The sequence below is a fragment of the Sebastes fasciatus genome, chromosome 10 (genome assembly GCF_043250625.1).
Source record: "Sebastes fasciatus isolate fSebFas1 chromosome 10, fSebFas1.pri, whole genome shotgun sequence".
NCBI classification, from domain to species: domain Eukaryota; kingdom Metazoa; phylum Chordata; class Actinopteri; order Perciformes; family Sebastidae; genus Sebastes; species Sebastes fasciatus.
In genome coordinates, this window is record NC_133804.1 from 827461 (window position 1) to 849001 (window position 21541).

Sequence of the window (21541 nt, forward strand, 5' to 3'; positions counted from 1 at the left end):
CCTCGTCTTTAGAGTCATTCATTTCAGCTCCTTTCTTTTTTTACCTGCATTTATATGAAATAGTGAAATACAGGTTTGGAGAAGTGATGATGAGCGGCAAGGGAGGAGCATACCTTTTAAATGGAGGGAAACATTGACCAGCGGGAGGAGGCGTCACTCTGAACAAAGCGTGGATCTGTCAGAGCGATCAAGGTTCATCGTGTCATTAACTGTTGATGAGACAACGAAGCCACAGAGACAAAATTATACCAGCAATCACCTGCTGGCTCCTCTGCTGGATGTTAAATACTATATACCGACTTTACTCATCAAGTTAAGACTGCACTATTGCTTGGCATCCAGATTCTCCCTGTTGTGTTTGTATCAGTCATGTGATCGAGGGAGGCCTTACACGCTGCTTTCACCGCTTGAATTGAGCTGGGGCATCCGGCGTATGCGCCAGCTGTTACGCCTTTTAAATGGTGTGACTCCACCTACTCGGCGCACCGGCGTGGTAATGGTGCGGAACATCTTCACATCATTTTCAATAAGAACCAAACAGGGTGGACCGGAGCTATGACGGGAATTTATTAGGTCACAAATCTCCATCTACCAATAAGAAGGATACAGGTGTTCTGCCCCACACTGACAGGTTCAACAAAGCTAACAGGAGACTCAGGAAGATGTCTCTCATACACAGTTAGTACATTACAATGTAGATATGTTTTTCTTCGTTCAGATGATGTGTCCATTTAAGCAATAGGTCTTACAGTTTGGGAATTATCTGCTTTAAAGCACCAAGAGAGTCCTTCCTTTCTCTCATCCGCTGCAATGTTAATTCATCTCTGAAACTCAAATGTGGAGACTTTTTAAACTGCCAGTTCTCAGTCATTTTTTACTTTATCCACACAAATGACACCTTCATCAAAGTCTGGAGGCGCTCAACGAAGACATTTCAGCTATACAACTTATCGTTTTTAACTGAGGGGTCTTTTTCAGGTAGTACTTCTCTGTGTTTTCCCCAGCTATGTCCAACCATGACTCAGCACTTTCAGACACAAACAGGTGATTCTGATTGGCTGATCAGAGCTCCATCAGTTTCTGCCTCTTTAGCTCTTTTTGGGACCCCTCTCACTACATTTTTAATAAGATAAGATATTCCTTTATTAGTCCCACAGGGGGGAATCTGCAGTGTACAGCAGCAAAGGGGCTAGTTAAGAAGCAGCAATAAAAACAAAAAGCAAGATACAACACAGTAAATCAAAAGTGGAACAAGATATGAACAATTTAAATAGAAGGAAATATAAAAATAGGAACAATATATACAATATTGACAATTGTTAGCTGATTCAAGCCTTCGGATGTTTCAGGTTTTAAAGTACATCTGTCTCCCACACACACACAAAAACAGCAAAAACACGGGAGTTGTTTGCGTTATTGTGTGACTTTGGTGTTTTAAAGGGTTAATTTGGATTCACAAAAGTCGCACAACAAAAACTAACTAACCGATTGAGGCAGCGGTAGACCAGCAACTCCCGTGTTCTGCAAGGTAAAATGACTGTTTTTGTCTATGGAGTCTGGTGGCTTTGTAGAGAGCATAGATGGATATAATGGCTTCAGTTGTCTGACAGTGAGGTAAAGCGGTGAACATACTGCATTTCTTATGTAACCTATATCTTCAGATGTTTCCTTTCATTTGTCACCTGCCTGTATTATGCAGTATACCGATCAGCCATAACATTAACAACATTCAGACCACTGACAGGTGAAGTGAATAACATTGATTATCTGGTTACCATGGCACCAGGCAGTGGGGGGGATATATTAGACAGGAAGTGAACATTTTGAACTTTGAATTTTGTGTTGGAAGCAGAAAAAATGGGCCAGCGTAAGGATGTGAGCGACTTTGACGAGGACCGAATAGTGCTGGCTAGACGACTGGGTCAGAGCATCTCCAGAACTGCAGCTCTTGTGGGATGTTCCCAGTCTGCAGTGGTCAGAACCTACCAAAAGTGGTCCAAGGAAGGAGAACCGGTGAACCGGCGCCAGGGTCAGACCCGAGGCTCATTGATGCACGTGGGGAGCGAAGGCTGGCCCGTGTTGTCCTATTATCCAATAGAAGAGCTACTGGAGCTCAAACTGCTGAAAGAGTGAATGCTGGTTCTGAAAGAAAGGTGTCAGAACACACAGTGAGGAGCAGGGTGTTGCGTATGGGGCTGCGTAGCCACAGACCAGTCAGGGCGCCCGTGCTGACCTAATGTTATGGCTGATCGGTGTATACCAGTACTGAAAATGTAGAGGGCGAAGCAGCAGCTCACTTGTCCTTCCGAGCACCCTTAGTGACTCTGTGCATGCGAAAAAACATCACTAACAAACATTTCATCAAAAAGGATCACTTTATTAAACTAAAGTCATTTCAAATTAGCAACAAAAACTATCCTTTGTAAACAATGTAGAAATGCAACAGGGTTAAAGATATCTCAAGACTTCATAGATGTGTTTAACAGTAATGCATAAAATACAATATGCACATTTGTCACTGATTTATTGAGAGGCTAAACAAGCTTTGCCAGTTTAATGGTATTTATTCATTTACTTCCAACTTGCAAGAAGCAGCAACAGAAAAGTGACATTGTAGTGAAATGACAAAGACTGGAGGCCTTTAGACCCTCCTCTCTTTAGAGAGGTTATAAGCAGTAACAATAAAAACATTTTATAACAAAAATACAAATTCTAAGATCTACTGTGGCAACGTAGATCTCTAATAAATAAGAGAAGGTTGAAGCAGCCCAGTTCTCCTGTACTGTGCTCCCTGTCGTGGGGAGACAGTAGACAAACATGTGTCTCTTCTGATCCTCCATGCAGGCCAGTAGGAGTCTCTAGTGCAGTGACAAAGACATGATCCCTCACCAGCTTCCCACCAACAAACACCGGAAAACTGTGTTGAACCGAGCCGGAGCCGTTATGGGCCGAGGAGAGAAGGGAAGTTAACGTAAACATCCTAACTCTAAGAATGTGAACAGGGTTGTGGGCTGGCCTTTATTTGTTCGGTGTGGGGGTGAAGAGGGTGGAGGAACAGCAATATCACCAATTCCAAACATCTCTGTGAGCCAATGAACATCTGACAACATGGCATTCAAAGAATCTCAACACGATGTGGGCATCTGTGCTGCCAACTGTGAGTATAGAAAACTAACGGGAATGACTGTGAGCTTATGAGTTTGTTGATTTGTTGTTGTTGGAGTTGATTTTCCGTTATTAACTGCACAAACTGCAAAAGCAATGCGTGGAAAATGTTAAATATCCCCAGAAGGAAACATCCTAGTAGGCTCAGGGTGCAGAGTTAGCTATTAGCATGTAGCGATGTAGTCAGAGCCCCTGATGTTCATAAGGTGGTGGATAGTGTTGCGCAGGACCTGCTGAGGAAGGAACGGGCAAGACACACCGTTACTGAGTGTTTATGTTTAAAAAATATTGCAAATGTGTGTCACGCTCTATGATCAATGCTAGTGTTACTGCTATAGTACCCATATCCATGTTAACATATCTTGTTACTGCTATAGTACCCATATCCATGTTACTAACAGATCGTGTTACTACTATAGTACCCATATCCATGTTACTAAGAGATCTTTTTAATGCTAGTGTTACTGCTATAGTACCCATATCCCTGTTACTAACAGATCTTGTTACTGCTATAGTACCCATATGCATGTTACTAACAGATATTTTTAATGCTAGTGTTACTGCTATAGTACCCATATCCATGTTACTAAGAGATCTTTTTAATGCTAGTGTTACTGCTATAGTACCCATATCCCTGTTACTAACAGATCTTGTTACTGCTATAGTACCCATATCCATGTTACTAACAGATCTTTTTAATGCTACTGTTACTGCTATAGTACCCATATCCATGTTACTAACAGATTGTGTTACTGCTATAGTACCCATATCCATGTTAACATATCTTGTTACTGCTATAGTACCCATATCCATGTTACTAACAGATCTTGTTACTGCTATACTACCCATATTCATGTCATTAACAGATCTTGTTACTGCTATAGTACCCATTTCCATATTACTAACAGATCTTGTTACTGCTATAGTACCCATATCCATGTTACTAACACATCTTTTCAATGCTAGTTTTACTGCTATAGTACCCATATCCATGTTACTAACAGATCTTGTTACTGCTATAGTACCCATATCCATGTTACTAACAGATCTTGTTACTGCTATAGTACCCATATCCATGTTACTAAGAGATCTTTTTAATGCTAGTGTTACTGCTATAGTACCCATATCCATGTTACTAACATATCTTTTTAACGCTAGTGTTACTGCTATAGTACCCATATCCATGTTACTAACAGATCTTGTTACTGCTATAGTACCCATATCCATGTCACTAACAGATCTTGTTACTGCTATAGTACCCATATCCATGTCACTAACAGATCTTGTTACTGCTATAGTACCCATATTCATGTCATTAACAGATCTTGTTACTGCTATAGTACCCATTTCCATGTTACTAACAGATCTTGTTACTGCTATAGTACCCATATCCATGTCACTAACAGATCCTGTTACTGCTATAGTACCCATATCCATGTTACTAACAGATCTTTTTAATGCTAGTGTTGCTGCTATAGTACCCATATCCACGTTACTAACACATCTTTTCAATGCTAGTTTTACTGCTATAGTACCCATATCCATGTTACTAACAGATCTTGTTACTGCTATAGTACCCATATCCATGTTACTAACAGATCTTGTTACTGCTATAGTACCCATATCCATGTTACTAAGAGATCTTTTTAATGCTAGTGTTACTGCTATAGTACCCATATCCATGTTACTAACATATCTTTTTAACGCTAGTGTTACTGCTATAGTACCCATATCCATGTTACTAACAGATCTTGTTACTGCTATAGTACCCATATCCATGTCACTAACAGATCTTGTTACTGCTATAGTACCCATATCCATGTCACTAACAGATCTTGTTACTGCTATAGTATCCATATTCATGTCATTAACAGATCTTGTTACTGCTATAGTACCCATTTCCATGTTACTAACAGATCTTGTTACTGCTATAGTACCCATATCCATGTCACTAACAGATCTTGTTACTGCTATAGTACCCATATCCATGTTACTAACAGATCTTTTTAATGCTAGTGTTACTGCTATAGTACCCATATCCACGTTACTAACAGATCTTTTTAATGCTAGTGTTACTGCTATAGTACCCATATCCATGTTACTAACAGATCTTTTTAATGCTAGTGTTACTGCTATAGTACCCATATCCATGTTACTAACAGATCTTTTTAATGCTAGTGTTACTGCGATAGTACCCATATCCATGTTACTAACAGATATAACAGATATTTTTAATGCTAGTGTTACTGCTATAGTACCCATATCCATGTTACTAACAGATCTTTTTAATGCTAGTGTTACTGCTATAGTAGCCATATCCATGTTACTAACAGATCTTGTTACTGCTATAGTACCCATATCCATGTTACTAATAGATCGTTACTGCTATAGTACCCATATCCATGTTACTAACAGATCTTGTTACTGCTATAGTACCCATATCCATGTTACTAAGAGATCTTTTTAATGCTAGTGTTACTGCTATAGTACCCATATCCATGTTACTAACATATCTTTTTAACGCTAGTGTTACTGCTATAGTACCCATATCCATGTTACTAACAGATCTTGTTACTGCTATAGTACCCATATCCATGTTACTAATAGATCTTGTTACTGCTATAGTACCCATATCCATGTTACTAACATATCTTGTTACTGCTATAGTACCCATATCCATGTTACTTAGAGCTTTTTAATGCTAGTGTTACTGCTATAGTACCCATATCCATGTTACTAACAGATTTTGTTACTGCTATAGTACCCATATCCATGTTACCATGTTACTAACAGATCTTTTTAATGCTAGTGCTACTGCTATAGTACCCATATCCATGTTACTAACATATCTTGTTACTGCTATAGTACCCATATCCATGTTACTAAGAGATCTTTTTAATGCTAGTGTTACTGCTATAGTACCCATATCCATGTTACTAACAGATTTTGTTACTGCTATAGTACCCATATCCATGTTACTAACAGATCTTTTTAATGCTAGTGTTACTGCTACAGTAGCCATATCCATGTTACTAACAGATCTTGTTACTGCTATAGTACCCATATCCATGTTACTAACAGATCTTGTTTCTGCTATAGTACCAATATCCATGTTACTAACAGATCGTGTTACTACTATAGTACCCATATCCACGTTACTCACAGATCCTTTTAATGCTAGCGTTACTGCTATAGTACCCATATCCATGTTACTAACAGATCTTTTTAACGCTAGTGTTACTGCTATAGTACCCATATCCATGTTACTAACAGATCTTGTTACTGCTATAGTACCCATATTCATGTTACTAACAGATCTTTTTAACGCTAGTGTTACTGCTATAGTACCCATATCCATGTTACTAACAGATCTTGTTACTGCTATAGTACCCATATCCATGTTACTAACAGATCTTTTTAATGCTATAGTACCCATATCCATGTTACTAACAGATCTTGTTGCTGCTATAGTACCCATATGCACCTTACTAACAGATCTTTTTAATGCTAGCGTTACTGCTATAGTACCCATATCCATGTTACTAACATATCTTTTTAATGCTAATGTTACTGCTATAGTACCCATATCCATGTTACTAACAGATCTTTTTAATGCTAGTGTTACTGCTATAGTACCCATATCCACATTACTCACAGATCTTTTTAATGCTAGCGTTACTGCTATAGTACCCATATCCATGTTATTAACAGATCGTGTTACTGCTATAGTACCCATATTCATGTCATTAACAGATCTTGTTACTGCTATAGTACCCATTTCCATGTTACTAACAGATCTTGTTACTGCTATAGTACCCATATCCATGTCACTAACAGATCTTGTTACTGCTATAGTACCCATATCCATGTTACTAACAGATCTTTTTAATGCTAGTGTTGCTGCTATAGTACCCATATCCACGTTACTAACACATCTTTTCAATGCTAGTTTTACTGCTATAGTACCCATATCCATGTTACTAACAGATCTTGTTACTGCTATAGTACCCATATCCATGTTACTAACAGATCGTGTTACTACTATAGTACCCATATCCATGTTACTAACAGATCTTGTTACTGCTATAGTACCCATATCCATGTTACTAAGAGATCTTTTTAATGCTAGTGTTACTGCTATAGTACCCATATCCATGTTACTAACATATCTTTTTAACGCTAGTGTTACTGCTATAGTATCCATATTCATGTCATTAACAGATCTTGTTACTGCTATAGTACCCATTTCCATGTTACTAACAGATCTTGTTACTGCTATAGTACCCATATCCATGTCACTAACAGATCTTGTTACTGCTATAGTACCCATATCCATGTTACTAACAGATCTTTTTAATGCTAGTGTTACTGCTATAGTACCCATATCCACGTTACTAACAGATCTTTTTAATGCTAGTGTTACTGCTATAGTACCCATATCCATGTTACTAACAGATCTTTTTAATGCTAGTGTTACTGCTATAGTACCCATATCCATGTTACTAACAGATCTTTTTAATGCTAGTGTTACTGCGATAGTACCCATATCCATGTTACTAACAGATATAACAGATATTTTTAATGCTAGTGTTACTGCTATAGTACCCATATCCATGTTACTAACAGATCTTTTTAATGCTAGTGTTACTGCTATAGTAGCCATATCCATGTTACTAACAGATCTTGTTACTGCTATAGTACCCATATCCATGTTACTAATAGATCTTGTTACTGCTATAGTACCCATATCCATGTTACTAACAGATCTTGTTACTGCTATAGTACCCATATCCATGTTATTAACAGATCGTGTTACTACTATAGTACCCATATCCATGTTACTAACAGATCTTTTTAATGCTAGTGTTACTGCTATAGTACCCATATCCACATTACTAACAGATCTTTTTAATGCTAGTGTTACTGCTATAGTACCCATATCCATGTTACGAACAGATCTTTTTAATGCTAGTGTTACTGCTATAGTACTCATATCCACGTTACTAACAGACCTTTTTAATGCTAGTGTTACTGCTACAGTACCCATATCCATGTTACTAACAGATCTTTTTAATGCAAGTGTTACTGCTATAGTACCCATATCCACGTTACTAACAGATGTTTTTAATGCTAGTGTTACTGCTATAGTACCCATATCCATGTTACTAACAGATCTTGTTACTGCTATAGTACCCATATCCATGTTACTAACAGATCTTGTTACTGCTATAGTACCCATATCCATGTTACTAACAGATCTTGTTACTGCTATAGTACCCATATCCATGTTACTAACAGATCTTTTTAATGCTAGTGTTACTGCTATAGTACCCATATCCACGTTACTAACAGATCTTTTTAATGCTAGTTTTACTGCTATAGTACCCATATCCACATTACTAACAGATCTTTTTAATGCTAGTGTTACTGCTATAGTACCCATATCCACATTACTAACAGATCTTTTTAATGCTAGTGTTACTGCTATAGTACCCATATCCATGTTACGAACAGATCTTTTTAATGCTAGTGTTACTGCTATAGTACTCATATCCACGTTACTAACAGACCTTTTTAATGCTAGTGTTACTGCTATAGTACCCATATCCATGTTACTAACAGATCTTTTTAATGCAAGTGTTACTGCTATAGTACCCATATCCACGTTACTAACAGATGTTTTTAATGCTAGTGTTACTGCTATAGTACCCATATCCATGTTACTAACAGATCTTGTTACTGCTATAGTACCCATATCCATGTTACTAACAGATCTTGTTACTGCTATAGTACCCATATCCATGTTACTAACAGATCTTGTTACTGCTATAGTACCCATATCCATGTTACTAACAGATCTTTTTAATGCTAGTGTTACTGCTATTGTACCCATATCCACGTTACTAACAGATCTTTTTAATGCTAGTGTTACTGCTATAGTACCCATATCCACGTTACTAACAGATCTTTTTAATGCTAGTGTTACTGCTATAGTACCCATACCCATGTTACTAACAGATCTTTTTAATGCTAGTGTTACTGCTATAGTACCCATATCCATGTTACTAACAGATCTTTTTAATGCTAGTGTTACTGCTATAGTACCCAAATCCATGTTACTAACAGATCTTTTTAATGCTAGTGTTACTGCTATAGTACCCATATCCACATTACTAACAGATCTTTTTAATGCTAGTGTTACTGCTATAGTACCCATATCCATGTTACTAACAGATCTTTTTAATGCTAGCGTTACTGCTATAGTACCCATATCAATGTTACTAACAGATCTTGTTACTGCTATAGTACCCATATCCATGTTACTAACAGATCTTTTTAATGCTAACGTTACTGCTATAGTACCCATATCCACATTACTAACAGATCTTTTTAATGCTAGCGTTACTGCTATAGTACCCATATCCATGTTACTAACAGATCTTTTTAATGCTAATGTTACTGCTATAGTACCCATATCCATGTTACTAACAGATCTTTTCAATGCTAATGTTACTGCTATAGTACCCATATCCACATTACTAACAGATCTTTTTAATGCTAGTGTTACTGCTATAGTACCCATATCCACGTTACTAACAGATCTTTTTAATGCTAGTGTTACTTGTGTGAGCAGGGCTCTGTACTTTTATGTAGGGGTGTAACAATTCATCTACTACATCAATGGATCGATTTGTATTCCTACGATCCAACTACATCGATAGGTACTAGGCAAGTTGTCCTTCACGGGAGACGTATATCGATATAAAATCGATCTGAAACGCAAAAATGTATTGTATGAATACTAAGAATTTGCATCTTGTATTTAAGGACGACAAACGTTATATGAAAGTGTTTTTTAGCACTTTTATTAGTAAAGAAATGTTAACCGTTACTCCGGTTAACTCTCCAGACATGCGGCAGCTTGCCAGCTCTGCCCCCTGCAGCGCGGAGCTGCATGCCGATGAACGGTGCACTGGACTCCTCACTCTCTCAACCGGTAGCGGCGTGAAGGGAGACGGGCACCGGTCTGCATGAGCTGCCGGTGCTGTGGTGAAGAGGAGACGGTCAGCAGAGTTTCAGGCGCTATCAGTCCACTTGAAGAGGGCGGCTTCACCCACAGGAGCTTTCCCTGTGCGCTGTCGTTTTTCATTCAGAGAAAAGGACTTTCCTTTCCCCGTCATGATATCTACGTGCACACAGCATCATTCTCACGTATCCAGCCGGAGAGCAGACGGTCCGCGAGTCGAATTATCACGACGGGAGTAAAGTAAATAAACAAAAGAGAAATTCAGCTAACGTTATTCTAACGTAGTTTTAACATGTTGTTCCAGATGTTTTCATGTATGAAAAGAGCCCAAATGAACCCTGTAGGTGGACTACTGGATTACTATCAGCAGATTAGTTAAACAGCGTTTTTAGGAATGATTCTGTCCCAAGCTGTTTGATCACTTTCAGCTGTTTGATCACTATCAGCGGTTGATCTCTGTATTATTGATCTACCGTTTATATTGAAAATGAGGAGAGAAGCAGCAGGTTAAACCACTGTTCATTTAACTTGAATAGAAGTTGGTTTATTATATGTAGTGTTAAATATTGCACTGCCTTGTATCTTGAGAACTGAATCAGCAGGTCCTGCAGTTGCACTTTTTATTATTTTCTAATAAAAGCTGTATGTATTTGCCATTAATCGTTGTTTACTTGTTTATAACCATAATTCATTTATCCCTGATTCCCTCACAAGAAAAACTTTGAGGAATCCTGACCTGCTCTGTCCAGTATCACATATTTATTTCACAGTCACACTGATTGAATCTTTGGCAAAAAAAGTTACTGAATCCATTTCAAATCATTGAATCGTATCATACCGCTCTAGATGAGACAAATATCGTCCTTGAATCATATCTGAACCAAGGAAATTGTCTTGTATCGTTGTAAAAATGTATCGTAACAGCCCTACTTTTAACCCATACTGCCCGTAGCTGGTGTGGGACATAGACACAGTTCATTTCTCGCTACCTGTGGAGCTGACTTTGTGTAGTCTGGGTTAGCATTATTACTACTTTTATCACTGGAATATGTGTCATGTCGACAGATGGCTATCAGAGTGTGGCATGTGGTACAAAAGAATTTGGAAATGCAATAACAAATGCAGCATATAAATGTACCTCTAAACAGTCATTAAACCCTTAAAATGTCCATGTATAAGCGATCATGATGTGATGTTTTCCACCCCTGCTGCGCATGCATCCTCCATTGTTTGATTCATTTTTGATCCTTTGTTTAAGTCAGTTCCTCATTATTGTTCTATGAATGTTTACATGTAATCGGTTCTGACTACTGAGTCAATTCTGACTTCATTTACAGCACAAAATAATCCCCATACAAATTAAATATGCACTTAATGTAAGTACCATTCCAGTTTTCAGTCAACCACAGTTTACACATGTAGCTGTGTTAAAACTACTGTCTGCTGGACCGTCAGGGAGCACCTGTTAAGCGCTAGGTCTGCTGTTCTCAGTACTCTGCTTCCTGGGATGAGAGATGAAGTTAGATGTGGGTCTGAGCTGCATCTGACTGAAGTCTAAAACAGGCTTCTGAACAAACACATATTTGTATCCAGATGTGATGAGGTGATTTCAGGGTTACCACAGCTCACACGATGCGGTGCATGTCTGCTGATTAGTGGATCTTAACAGAAGTGGGGGGTCTTTGTATTGGGGCTAATTTTCCAGTACTGAAACCTGTACATTGTGATTTGATAAATGCAACGCTGCCTCCTAGTGCACATGTTAAGGTAATGTAATACCCATCTCTGCAGACTCAGACACACGTTCTAGGCGTATGCAGTATTTACGGGTCCATGATGTTGGTCATTGGAGTCCAGTCATCCAGGACGGTGTTGGCTCAGGTTATAGAATGTGTGTGGGGCTCCAGGTAAAGGCTCTCACAGGGTCTCCTTACTTTCGTTTGCTCTTGGTGTCGGTGGTCTGGAAGACACTGGAGGCAGACATGAGGTTCTCTATATACTGACCCAGAACCTGGTTCTCGGACTTCAGCTTCAGGTTCTCCTCTTTGACAGCATCCACTCTGGCAGACAGGTCTGAACACACACACACAGTCATCAGCAACATTATACAGGTGTATGGAGGCTGGATGGGTATTTTTGTTTGATCATGTGCTCTAAAGAGTCAATAGAACACAAATCCTAAAAAGAAACAGCCAGACTTTTGACCTGAAGTTGAGTGGGTTTGATTTTCACCAGTATCTGCCATCTTTACCATCAATTATTCCTCCTCACAAGTTATTTTGCCCATCACCTTACAGTCAGCCCAGTGTCTTTAGTTTTATTCCCAACATGTAGAGAAATCCATTGTTACGTGGTGTCAGTATTTCTATAATGTCTTATAAGTGAAAAGTGTTGCAATATATTGTAAAAGAAAGCTAAGCGAGGAATGGGAGCATTTGGAAGAGCAGTCTAACATTACTGTAAAACAACCAGAGTTTGATGATGGATAACCTTCATATGTTCCTGAAGTACACACTGGTCTGTCTGGTTTTGATTGCAAAGGGCAGAAATAAACATTGTTGGGCAGGTAAGTCATTTGAGATCTTTTGGAAATACGACTTACTGTACATTCACTGCATTGTATGTTTATACATCCAACAGAAATACCACGCCACCATCCCCGTTTGCTTGAAATATTTGCATTAGTTGTTATCAGTGCTAGTTTACATGGACCAACACACCTGACCTGTCAAACTACTTTCTTCTGTTTCCTGTTGGAGACAAAGAAACAAAGGCTTCTGGTTCCCTCTGACACAGGCTGGTATTTATTAAACTGCCTAAAATGTATGAAACACCTCAATTAAAACATGGATATTGTTTTAGGCCTTTAGATCAGTCTCAATATTAATGAATGCACAAAGAAGGATTCACAAATGTATTGTGATTTATATATAAATGACTCTCCACAAAAATAGTTATCATTGTATATAAATGTAAAAAAAATCCACATATAAAAAAATAAGATTCACAAATATATTTCTGATGCACACACAAATATTTCTTGTTTTAAATAAATGTCATTGAAATCTACAAATACATGTATTTAAAAGAATTTGCTATTTTCATCAAAAATTATATTATTTATATACAAACTGTTGAACCTGCATTTACAAACTGCTGACATGTGTGAACTTCAACGGAATTATCTGTAGCCAATCAGACGTCTCACACCTTTTCAGCCAATCACATGAGCGTGTCCCCACGGGGACATGATTTATGATTTAAAGATGAAAAATCTGGTCACGTTGCTGCTTGTATGTGGTGGATGGACGGTTTGACTGTCTGGCTTTGTAGATTAACAACTAAAAAGTGTGTGTGTGTGTGTGTGTGTGTGTGTGTGTGTGTGTGTGTGTGTTTTACCCTCTAAAGTGTGTTGAAGCTCCAACACCTGGTTGATGAGCCTCGTCTTCTCCTCCAGCTCAGCCTGGTTCTCCATGTCACCTGCAGCCATGTAGAGGGAGTCAAACACCGCGACGGACTGACATGTGGACTGAGCACAGATTGTGTGTGCTTGTGTGTGTGGGTGTATGTGTGTGTGTGGGGGGGGGGGTCGTCTCACCATCGTCTGAGCTCATGGTGAAGTACTCGTCTTCCTTTTTGGAATGCAGGGCTGCGACTCTAACGGACACTGCAAGATTTAGGAATATTATTTGATCAGTTTAGTGTAGACGTTTACAATACAAGAGAGACCAGAGGCCTGTACTACGAAGAGAGTTATCTGGATTCACTCAGCCTAACAAACAAGATCTCGCTAAACGGTCCTACGAAGCTGGTTATCATCTCAGTAAATCAACCCAGGGTTTCTCAATCTGGCTATGAGCGCGTTCACATGAACGGGGCGGTGTTTGCAGCATCTGACCAATCACAGACATGGACAAGTCTACTGACTGCAGACAGACAAGCAGAGCAGCACATTTTATAAAGGAAGAGTAAACTATATTAGACAAATATGAAGAAGTTAAACACTTAATCCAGACTAAATGCAGGAAGGACAGCTGGCAAAAGAAAAAACTCCCGATGTGTGAATGTGTAAATTAACAGACTTAATAAGGTAACAGAATACTCAAAAGTCAGATACAGTCGTCTAGATGGGGCAGTGATATAAAAATAGCTTTCAGAAGTGTAATGGTTGAATAGATTACACTTCATTATGCCCTTTGGTGAAGATGTGGCGTATGTGACTATTTCAGCCTTCTTTCAGCTGCGTCCTCGTCTCCGGCGGTGTGAAACGGACTTGAGAGCAAGTAAAAAAATTAAAATAAAAAGATAATTCAAAGCGGTAAACACCCACAGCATAAATCCAGCTGTTCTTCCTGCATCAGTTTAAACTGTGTTGTTTTTAGTCTGATTATGACTGTAACTTCTTCGTATTTGTGTAATATTATCATACGATCTGTGCACAGAGCTCTGATTGGTCAGTAGGAGGTGCTTTTATAGGAGTTGATCTCTTATCTGGAACATGACATGCTCAGGAGCAGGTTAGCTGTTCAGCATCAGTTACCATGGTGATCTACCCCGGTAAGAAGTGATCCACCTTCGTAGGACGGAAAACCTTGAAGGGTTAATTAACCCTTACTTTGGTAACTCTAAATCCTGCTTCATAGCACAGGCCCCAGGAGCCACTACGTTGATGACATAACTCAATGAAATGCTCGTATTTGCAAGTGTCTAAACCAAAACTTGCAAACATTTTTCCCTAAATAAATATCGAGTAACGTTACTGTCGGATACACTAATTTGTAAGGTAGAATTTAATATCTACAAATAACATTTAAAAATGAATACAACAATTTTTTTTTAAAAATGAAGAAACTTTAAATAAAGAAGCAAATTAAAACAGGAATATTTATGTCACATTTCATCAATTAATGGCTGCATTTATTTTGTAGTATTACTTTTGCTACATTTAATGACACATTTATTTATTCATTCATTTATTTTTGATTTTGGTAGCTTCCGTCCTCCATAAGAAAACAGCATCATAGAGGCTCAGAAAACACAGCGTTAGATATGAATGGGTTGGGGTTGTAATGGCATGATGAATGTGTTGGGGTTTTATCTTGTATGTTTTCTTTTCTTTTATTGATATGGACCTCCCGTGGGTCCCAAATAAAGTTTACATTTAATGTAATAAACGTTGACAAAGTGGTACGCCCAATCTGTCTCCATAGCCTGTATATGGTCCTCATAAGAGACAAAACAAAGACAAGAATTTGGTTTCAACATTGTTCCACATTACCATCTAAACATGCTTCTAGCTGAGTAAACGGAACTTCCAGACTTGATGAAAACATGGTGAAGTAAAGCACACCTGAGCCCTACAGCCCTACAGCCCAACAGCCCTATCGCCCTATCACCATCACCATCACTGTCACTGTCACATCCTGTTCTAGCTGCGAGTCTGAACCACCGTTAGCTTGTTAGCCTGTTAGCTAGCCATATTCAAACGGGTGACAGAAGAGGCAGCAGGCGGACAACACAAACCCACCCTGAGCCAGGCCTGCTGCTAACTAGCGATTAGCATGCTAACTTCCTCTAGCTAGATGCTGTGTGCTTCAGCTGCCACACACAGTACAGTGAATAAACCCTCATGTGAACAGGGGACACGTACCTTACGATGTGAAAAAACAACTGCTGCGTTTTAATTCAGAATTTCGACAAAAATGCAAGGGTTTGTGTAAATCCCCACAGCTTGTGATGAGTATGTCCAGATCTCCAGCATCAGGCCGGTACAGCACACAGCCGCCAGGGGGCGATGTCACACCACCAGGACAATGCTCTCACCCTTTCAATGCCTGTAGAAGAAGGACTTCAGTTGTACAGGTGGCTTTTTTAACCTTCTAATGTCAGTACAGGTAACACATCATCTTAATTCTCGCAGACACCACACATTATGACTGACATAGTGATGTGTAGCGTCCCAAGAAGTAGATTACATGGGGAAGGACAGGTAGAAGTCTGATAGAGGCCAACATGTTTAGGGACAAGTCAAGGATGGGTGGATGGATGGATGGTGGATGGATGGATGGATGGATGCTGGATGGTGGATGGATGGTGGATGGATGGATGGGTGGTGGAAGAAATCTCAGCGGCGGCTGCACTTCATCAGGCTGCTGAAGAAGGCTGGACTCAGACGTCAGCCCCTCACCCTGGCCTACCGAGGGTTTGTGGAAAGCATCCTCACCAGCAGCATCACGGTGTGGTTTGGGAATGCTACCCAGGCTGAGAGGAAATCGCTGCAGCGAGTCATAAAAACTGGAGAAAAAATCATTGGCTCTAACCTCCCCTCCATGGACATGATATACACCCAGCGCTGCAGGAGGAGGGCACAGAGCATCCTGAGGGACAGACACCAACCAGCTCACTCTCTGTTCAGGTGGAGGGAATCAGGACACAACCTGAGGCACCACAGGCCAGAGAGCATCTCCACTCACAGAGCACCACTGCTTTCACAACAGCTTCTTCCCAGCTACAATAAGACTGGTGGCAAAGGACGTTAAAGAGGGACACAAATAGCCCACACCTCACCTCACCTCCATACCATTACTGACACACAGTACACCTGAACTGAATGGACTGTAATGCTGTGCAATATGCTGCCTTCCACTGTGGAATTGTAAGAAATATATTAATTAATTCTTTTTTTTTTTTATATATTTTTGAGAGTTACAAGTTCTTTTAACATGGTCATGGAGCATATATACTGTATATTTGTATTCTGGGGGTATCGTTCCTATGCAGAGGGTAGTTTAGTTTATTTATTGACTACACTGAGGGTGTTTTATATATATATTTATTATATATTTTAATAATTTATTTATTTATTGTGTTGAGTTGAATGTGCTACTTATTTTGTACTGTAATTACCTTGTGCCTTTTCTACCTTTTTTCTTTTCTTAAAGCTGACTCGGTGTAAACTGCTCAGAATTCCAATGTACTTAGGTGCAAATGGCAAATAAAACTCTTGAATCTAGAATCTTGAATTTAAGACACCCTTGTATCCCTGAAGGTCATGAACTAAATAAAAACAAAAAGTTTATTCACTTTGATAAATCAACCTTGATATTTTTTTTTGGGGGGGGGGGGGGTTATAAAATGTCACTGTGCAGAGGAGTAATATTCTTTATTACACGGCTGTGTTGAATACACGATTCTGATTGGATAATCACGGCGTTCGGCGATAATCACAGCTAGCGGGTCATTGTTGTGAAAGAATCCCCTTCAGGGCCCTGTCCGGGTTTCTTTCACAACAATGACCCGCTGTACATTATCCCTTACTTAACAAATGAGTACAACAATCCTATTATTTCTGAAATGGACCTAATTTCATAGACCTACTATTTTACTGGTTGTTCTGCATAAGAAGGTGGAGGTGAAATCTTCAGAGGTGGATGTGAAAGTACTTGTGTAGTATTCCTCGCAGTATTCCAATCAAACCCAGTAGAGACAGAGTGGCAAAGACAGCCAAAGTCAGGTAAAACCCAGGTAACCTGCAAACAAACAAACAAAGCACTCAGTCAGCATCCTCACATTGAGGAAAGTCACTCATCAAATACTTTAATAATGTCATGTCGTATATTATACTGGAAACACACATTTAAATGTTTAGTAGGAACAGCGCATCAGTTACATAAATTACCTTTTCTTGGTGGACTTGACGTATCCATTGACGTATTTTTGTCTGGCGATTATGTACACCAATCCTCCTGCAGCTGCTGTCTCCTCACTGAAGAATATCCCACAGGTCCACAGAGTCACCAGGAACAACGGGTAGAACTCCACACAGTTCTGACTGCCAACACACACCACAGCACACAGCCAACTGTAATGCCCCAATGTCTTTGATTGTCTTTGACTAGGAGAAACACTTGATGTGGCATATTATAATTTTGGATAGCTGATATTTAGAGCTGCCATTCAGTATCTTCATTCTATATTCACGGTGTTTCCCTCAATTGTGTTCTTGTCCAGGTGCAAAAGCCTGTGAGACAGCTCTTAGGCTACCATGAGACCATTCAGACTGACTGTAGACCTGTGTAGGAACTTCACTCTCTGCTCAGGTAAACATTACTCCTCTATATCTTTACATAGACAATGGTTGATGATGATATATTAATGCTGTGAATATGTGTATAGAGAGTCTTTAAAGAACAAGGTATGGAAGCTTTACACTGGTCAGCCATAACATTCAGACCACTGACAGGTGAAGTGAATAACATGGATTATCTGGTTACCATGGCACCTGGCAGTGGGGGGGAAATATTAGACAGCAAGTGAACATTTTGAACTTTGAACTTTGTGTTGGAAGCAGAAAAAATGGACCAGCGTAAGGATGTGAGCGACTTTAACGAGGGCCAGATAGTGCCGGCTAGACGACTGGGTCAGAGCATCTCCAGAACTGCAGCTCTTTTGGGATATTCCCGGTCTGCAGTGGTCAGGATCTACCAAAAGTGGTCCAAGGAAGGAGAACCGGTAAACCGGCGACAGGGTCAGACCCGAGGCTCATTGATGCACGTGGGGAGTTAAGGCTGGTCCGTGTTGTCCGGTCCAAAAGAAGAGCTACTGGAGCTCAAACTGCTGAAAGAGTTAATGCTGGTTCTGATAGAAAGGTGTCAGAACACACAGTGAGGAGCAGTTTGTTGCGTATGGGGCTGCGTAGCCACAGACCGGTCAGGGTGCCAGTGCTGACCCTAGTCCACAGCTAAAAGCGCCTACAATGGGCACGTGAGCATCAGAACTGGACTACGGAGCAATGGATAAGGTGGCTGATGAATCACGTTTTCTTATACATCATGTGGATGGCAACGAGTTGGAGGTGTTGACTCGGCCTCAAAATTCTCCAGATCTCAATCCAATGGAACATCTCAGGGATGTGCTGACAAACAAGTCCGATCCACGGAGGCCCCACCTCGCAACTTCCAGGACTAAAAGGATCTGCTTCTGACGGCTTGGTGCCAGATACCACAGCAGACCTTCAGAGATCTAGTGGAGGCCAGGCCTCCACGGGTCAGGAGGACCTACTGAATATTAGGCAGGTGGTCATCATGTTATAGCTGATCAGTGTATATTATCTGTGTATCGGTGTTGTGATTGGTAGATTATCTTTTACAATCTGAAACACAGGAATGTAAGAAACTGTAAGATACTGTAATGTTAGATATGAGTAGTGGAGCCAGAAATGTGAAGTATTGCACAAACTGAAATTTAAACCAGATGATGGCGCTAGAAGACAAGATAATGAATGTCTGTACTACATTTCATAATAATCCATCCAATAGTTGCCCAGTGAATGTTTTGTTTTAATGTCAACCTGTTGGTGGCACTAGAGGAAATGTCAGGGGATCACCAGCGTCAGTAAAATCCATCCTCTGGGGACCTCTGTCTGTACAACATTTCATGGTGAGAGTTGATGACATATTGTTTGAAGGACCAAAGCGGTATCCTTGTGCCAATATGTTTTGCAGTTTAAAAGGGTTAATGTAAAAGCACAATTGAGCATAATTATTTATCAAATAGATTGTGGAGTATGTGACGACCTACCACTGGCATACCTTTTGAATTTGAATTTGGGGGTTATATAATTGTATATTAGCTTATGAAAAGATGTCTTAGTCGTCTTACTGTGCCCGAAAAGTCCTCTCAAACTCTGGAGGTCCAGTGACCAAGGGTGGCAGGACCTTATGGGCCATCCGGGACCAACCAACCCGCCGGGCCAGGTAGCCTGGAAGGAGACAGTGATGGTGGGTTTGAGTCTACAGTAAACTTTGACCCAAAACCACTCCCACAGTGATATGGGAGTGTGAGAAAAGTACTTGGTGCATATCCACTACTCCCTCTGATGAACAAGACTGTTTAAGTAGGTATGCTGAATGTTTAGCTCACCCATGTGCAGGGCAGACAGAAGAGATACTGCAGCCAACAGAAAAGGGGAGTCGGTTCCCATCGCTCTGCTGAAAATGTAGCTCTTCACACAGTTCGCCTCATGTACAAAGTCAACTTTACATAACAAGCAGAAGGTACTTCCTGGGATAAAGCAACTTTAGCACAGCCCACAACAAGTTCTGTCACGCTGTGTTGTTAAAGCCCTGCCCTGCTGCTGAATAGATGAGGGAGGGGAAAGCTGAGCTAAAATGCTTCCATACGGATATCTGCACCTGCTTGTTTCATTGCACAAAGGCTGCTTCTGTTGCTCTCCTTCAACTACAAACGCACCATAACTACCTACTATAATCAATCCTTCTTACTGCACATCCACCTCCTGCATTGTTACTGAATCTTCAAGAGATATTGTAAAATTACAAGTGCACACATGCGCGTTGTGCGCACCATGAAAAAAATCAACTCTAGGTGTTATCAACATAATAACCTAGTCCAGCTGGTGTATTTTATCTGATGAATTTCAGTCTCTTTGACATGTGCTAGATCCATACAAGGAGTAGGTTTGGTTTCAGATGTGGGGGGGGAACAATGCAGTAAAAACAAACAAACAACAACACATTTGAATCAATCGAGCAAATAACTTAAAACATTGGCGCTAAAATTAGTTACTGTGTCTTCCATAATAATGGTAGTTATAAGAAAAATGAAATGGTATGTAGACCTCTGCATTGTATCCCTACCTAAAATCATTTTTAGTTTCCTTTATAGATACCTTACACTTTATAACAGATACATGTACTGTATTTGCACATTTACTACAAAGAGAACTGGGCTTTACTATCTTATTTTTAACTGATGTTCAGTTAGCATCTTTCTAGGAGAATATTAACAGTATATTAAAATATAAATTGAAATTTTTTTTTTGTGATTTGTGACACCCGCATACAGCCCCAACAACCTCCAGCAACATAGTGCAGCCTCTATGTAGCCTGAGAAGCACCATGCTCCTGCTAAACTCTCAGACTGTATCAGCATTTTATCAGCTCACATCTGAACTCTGGTGGCTGCATACTGAGGATACTGTTCAGAGAGACTTCAGTAAGAAACTACCACCTGTTAATTACCCCACTGGACCAGTATCTCTGTGAAAAACTAAAAAAGGAAGGGGCTTTTAAGATGCAAGGTAAAGTGTAAAATGTTTCCAGACTCTTTCTCATGTGGCATTTCTCTTTATTTACTTAAGAGTATATGAATTATATATATATACTGTATATATATATCTTTAAAAGGCTGAGTTAATGGGGCAGTTAAACAGAGTGTTATCCTATCCTTAAGCCTCAACTTTTGTACTCACAGGTTAGCCGTCAGTGGCTCCATCATAATTCATGTAATTCAAAGTTGAAGCCTCTGAACTTCATCTTAAAGCTGCAT

General features: G+C 39.7%; 2 protein-coding genes across 4 annotated transcripts; both read right to left on the reverse strand.

Annotated features, from left to right (window-relative positions):
* Positions 1–10015: 10015 nt before the first annotated feature.
* Positions 10016–16011, reverse strand: LOC141774892 (short coiled-coil protein B-like). Of its 3 annotated transcripts, none has more exons than XM_074647700.1 (5): positions 15843–16011; positions 13791–13859; positions 13592–13672; positions 12127–12265; positions 10016–10210 (listed from the first exon to the last, which is right to left on the reverse strand). In XM_074647700.1, exons 2-5 carry the CDS (start codon positions 13804–13806, stop codon positions 10156–10158), a joined length of 291 nt encoding a protein of 96 aa, XP_074503801.1. In that variant the 5' UTR covers positions 13807–13859; positions 15843–16011; the 3' UTR covers positions 10016–10155. The 3 variants fall into 3 exon arrangements, with proteins under 3 accessions (XP_074503801.1, XP_074503800.1, XP_074503802.1); XM_074647699.1 differs by having other exon boundaries at positions 10016–10372; XM_074647701.1 differs by having other exon boundaries at positions 10016–12265; positions 15843–16002.
* Positions 16012–17309: 1298 nt separating this feature from the next.
* mgst2 (microsomal glutathione S-transferase 2) lies at positions 17310–20271 on the reverse strand. The gene is made up of 4 exons (XM_074647698.1): positions 20114–20271; positions 19853–19952; positions 17871–18023; positions 17310–17721 (listed from the first exon to the last, which is right to left on the reverse strand). Exons 1-4 carry the CDS (start codon positions 20172–20174, stop codon positions 17613–17615), a joined length of 423 nt encoding a protein of 140 aa, XP_074503799.1. The 5' UTR covers positions 20175–20271; the 3' UTR covers positions 17310–17612.
* Between the last annotated feature and the right edge of the window lie 1270 nt (positions 20272–21541).

Bases quoted from the DNA above. Each gene is read 5' to 3' on its own strand.
- LOC141774892 (XM_074647699.1), bottom strand. The intron at 12,266-13,591 runs GTAAAACACACA...GTGTGTGTTCAG, and splicing joins GCTTCAACACACTTTAGAGG to ACCTGTCTGCCAGAGTGGAT. The intron at 10,373-12,126 runs GTAAGGAGACCC...TGGATACGTGAG, and splicing joins GACACCAAGAGCAAACGAAA to AATGATGCTGTGTGCACGTA.
- mgst2 (XM_074647698.1), bottom strand. From the start codon at position 20,174: ATGGGAACCGACTCCCCTTTTCTGTTGGCTGCAGTATCTCTTCTGTCT. The intron at 18,024-19,852 runs GTAAGACGACTA...GTGTGTTGGCAG, and splicing joins GAGAGGACTTTTCGGGCACA to TCAGAACTGTGTGGAGTTCT. The intron at 17,722-17,870 runs GTAATTTATGTA...GTTTGTTTGCAG, and splicing joins GTCAAGTCCACCAAGAAAAG to GTTACCTGGGTTTTACCTGA.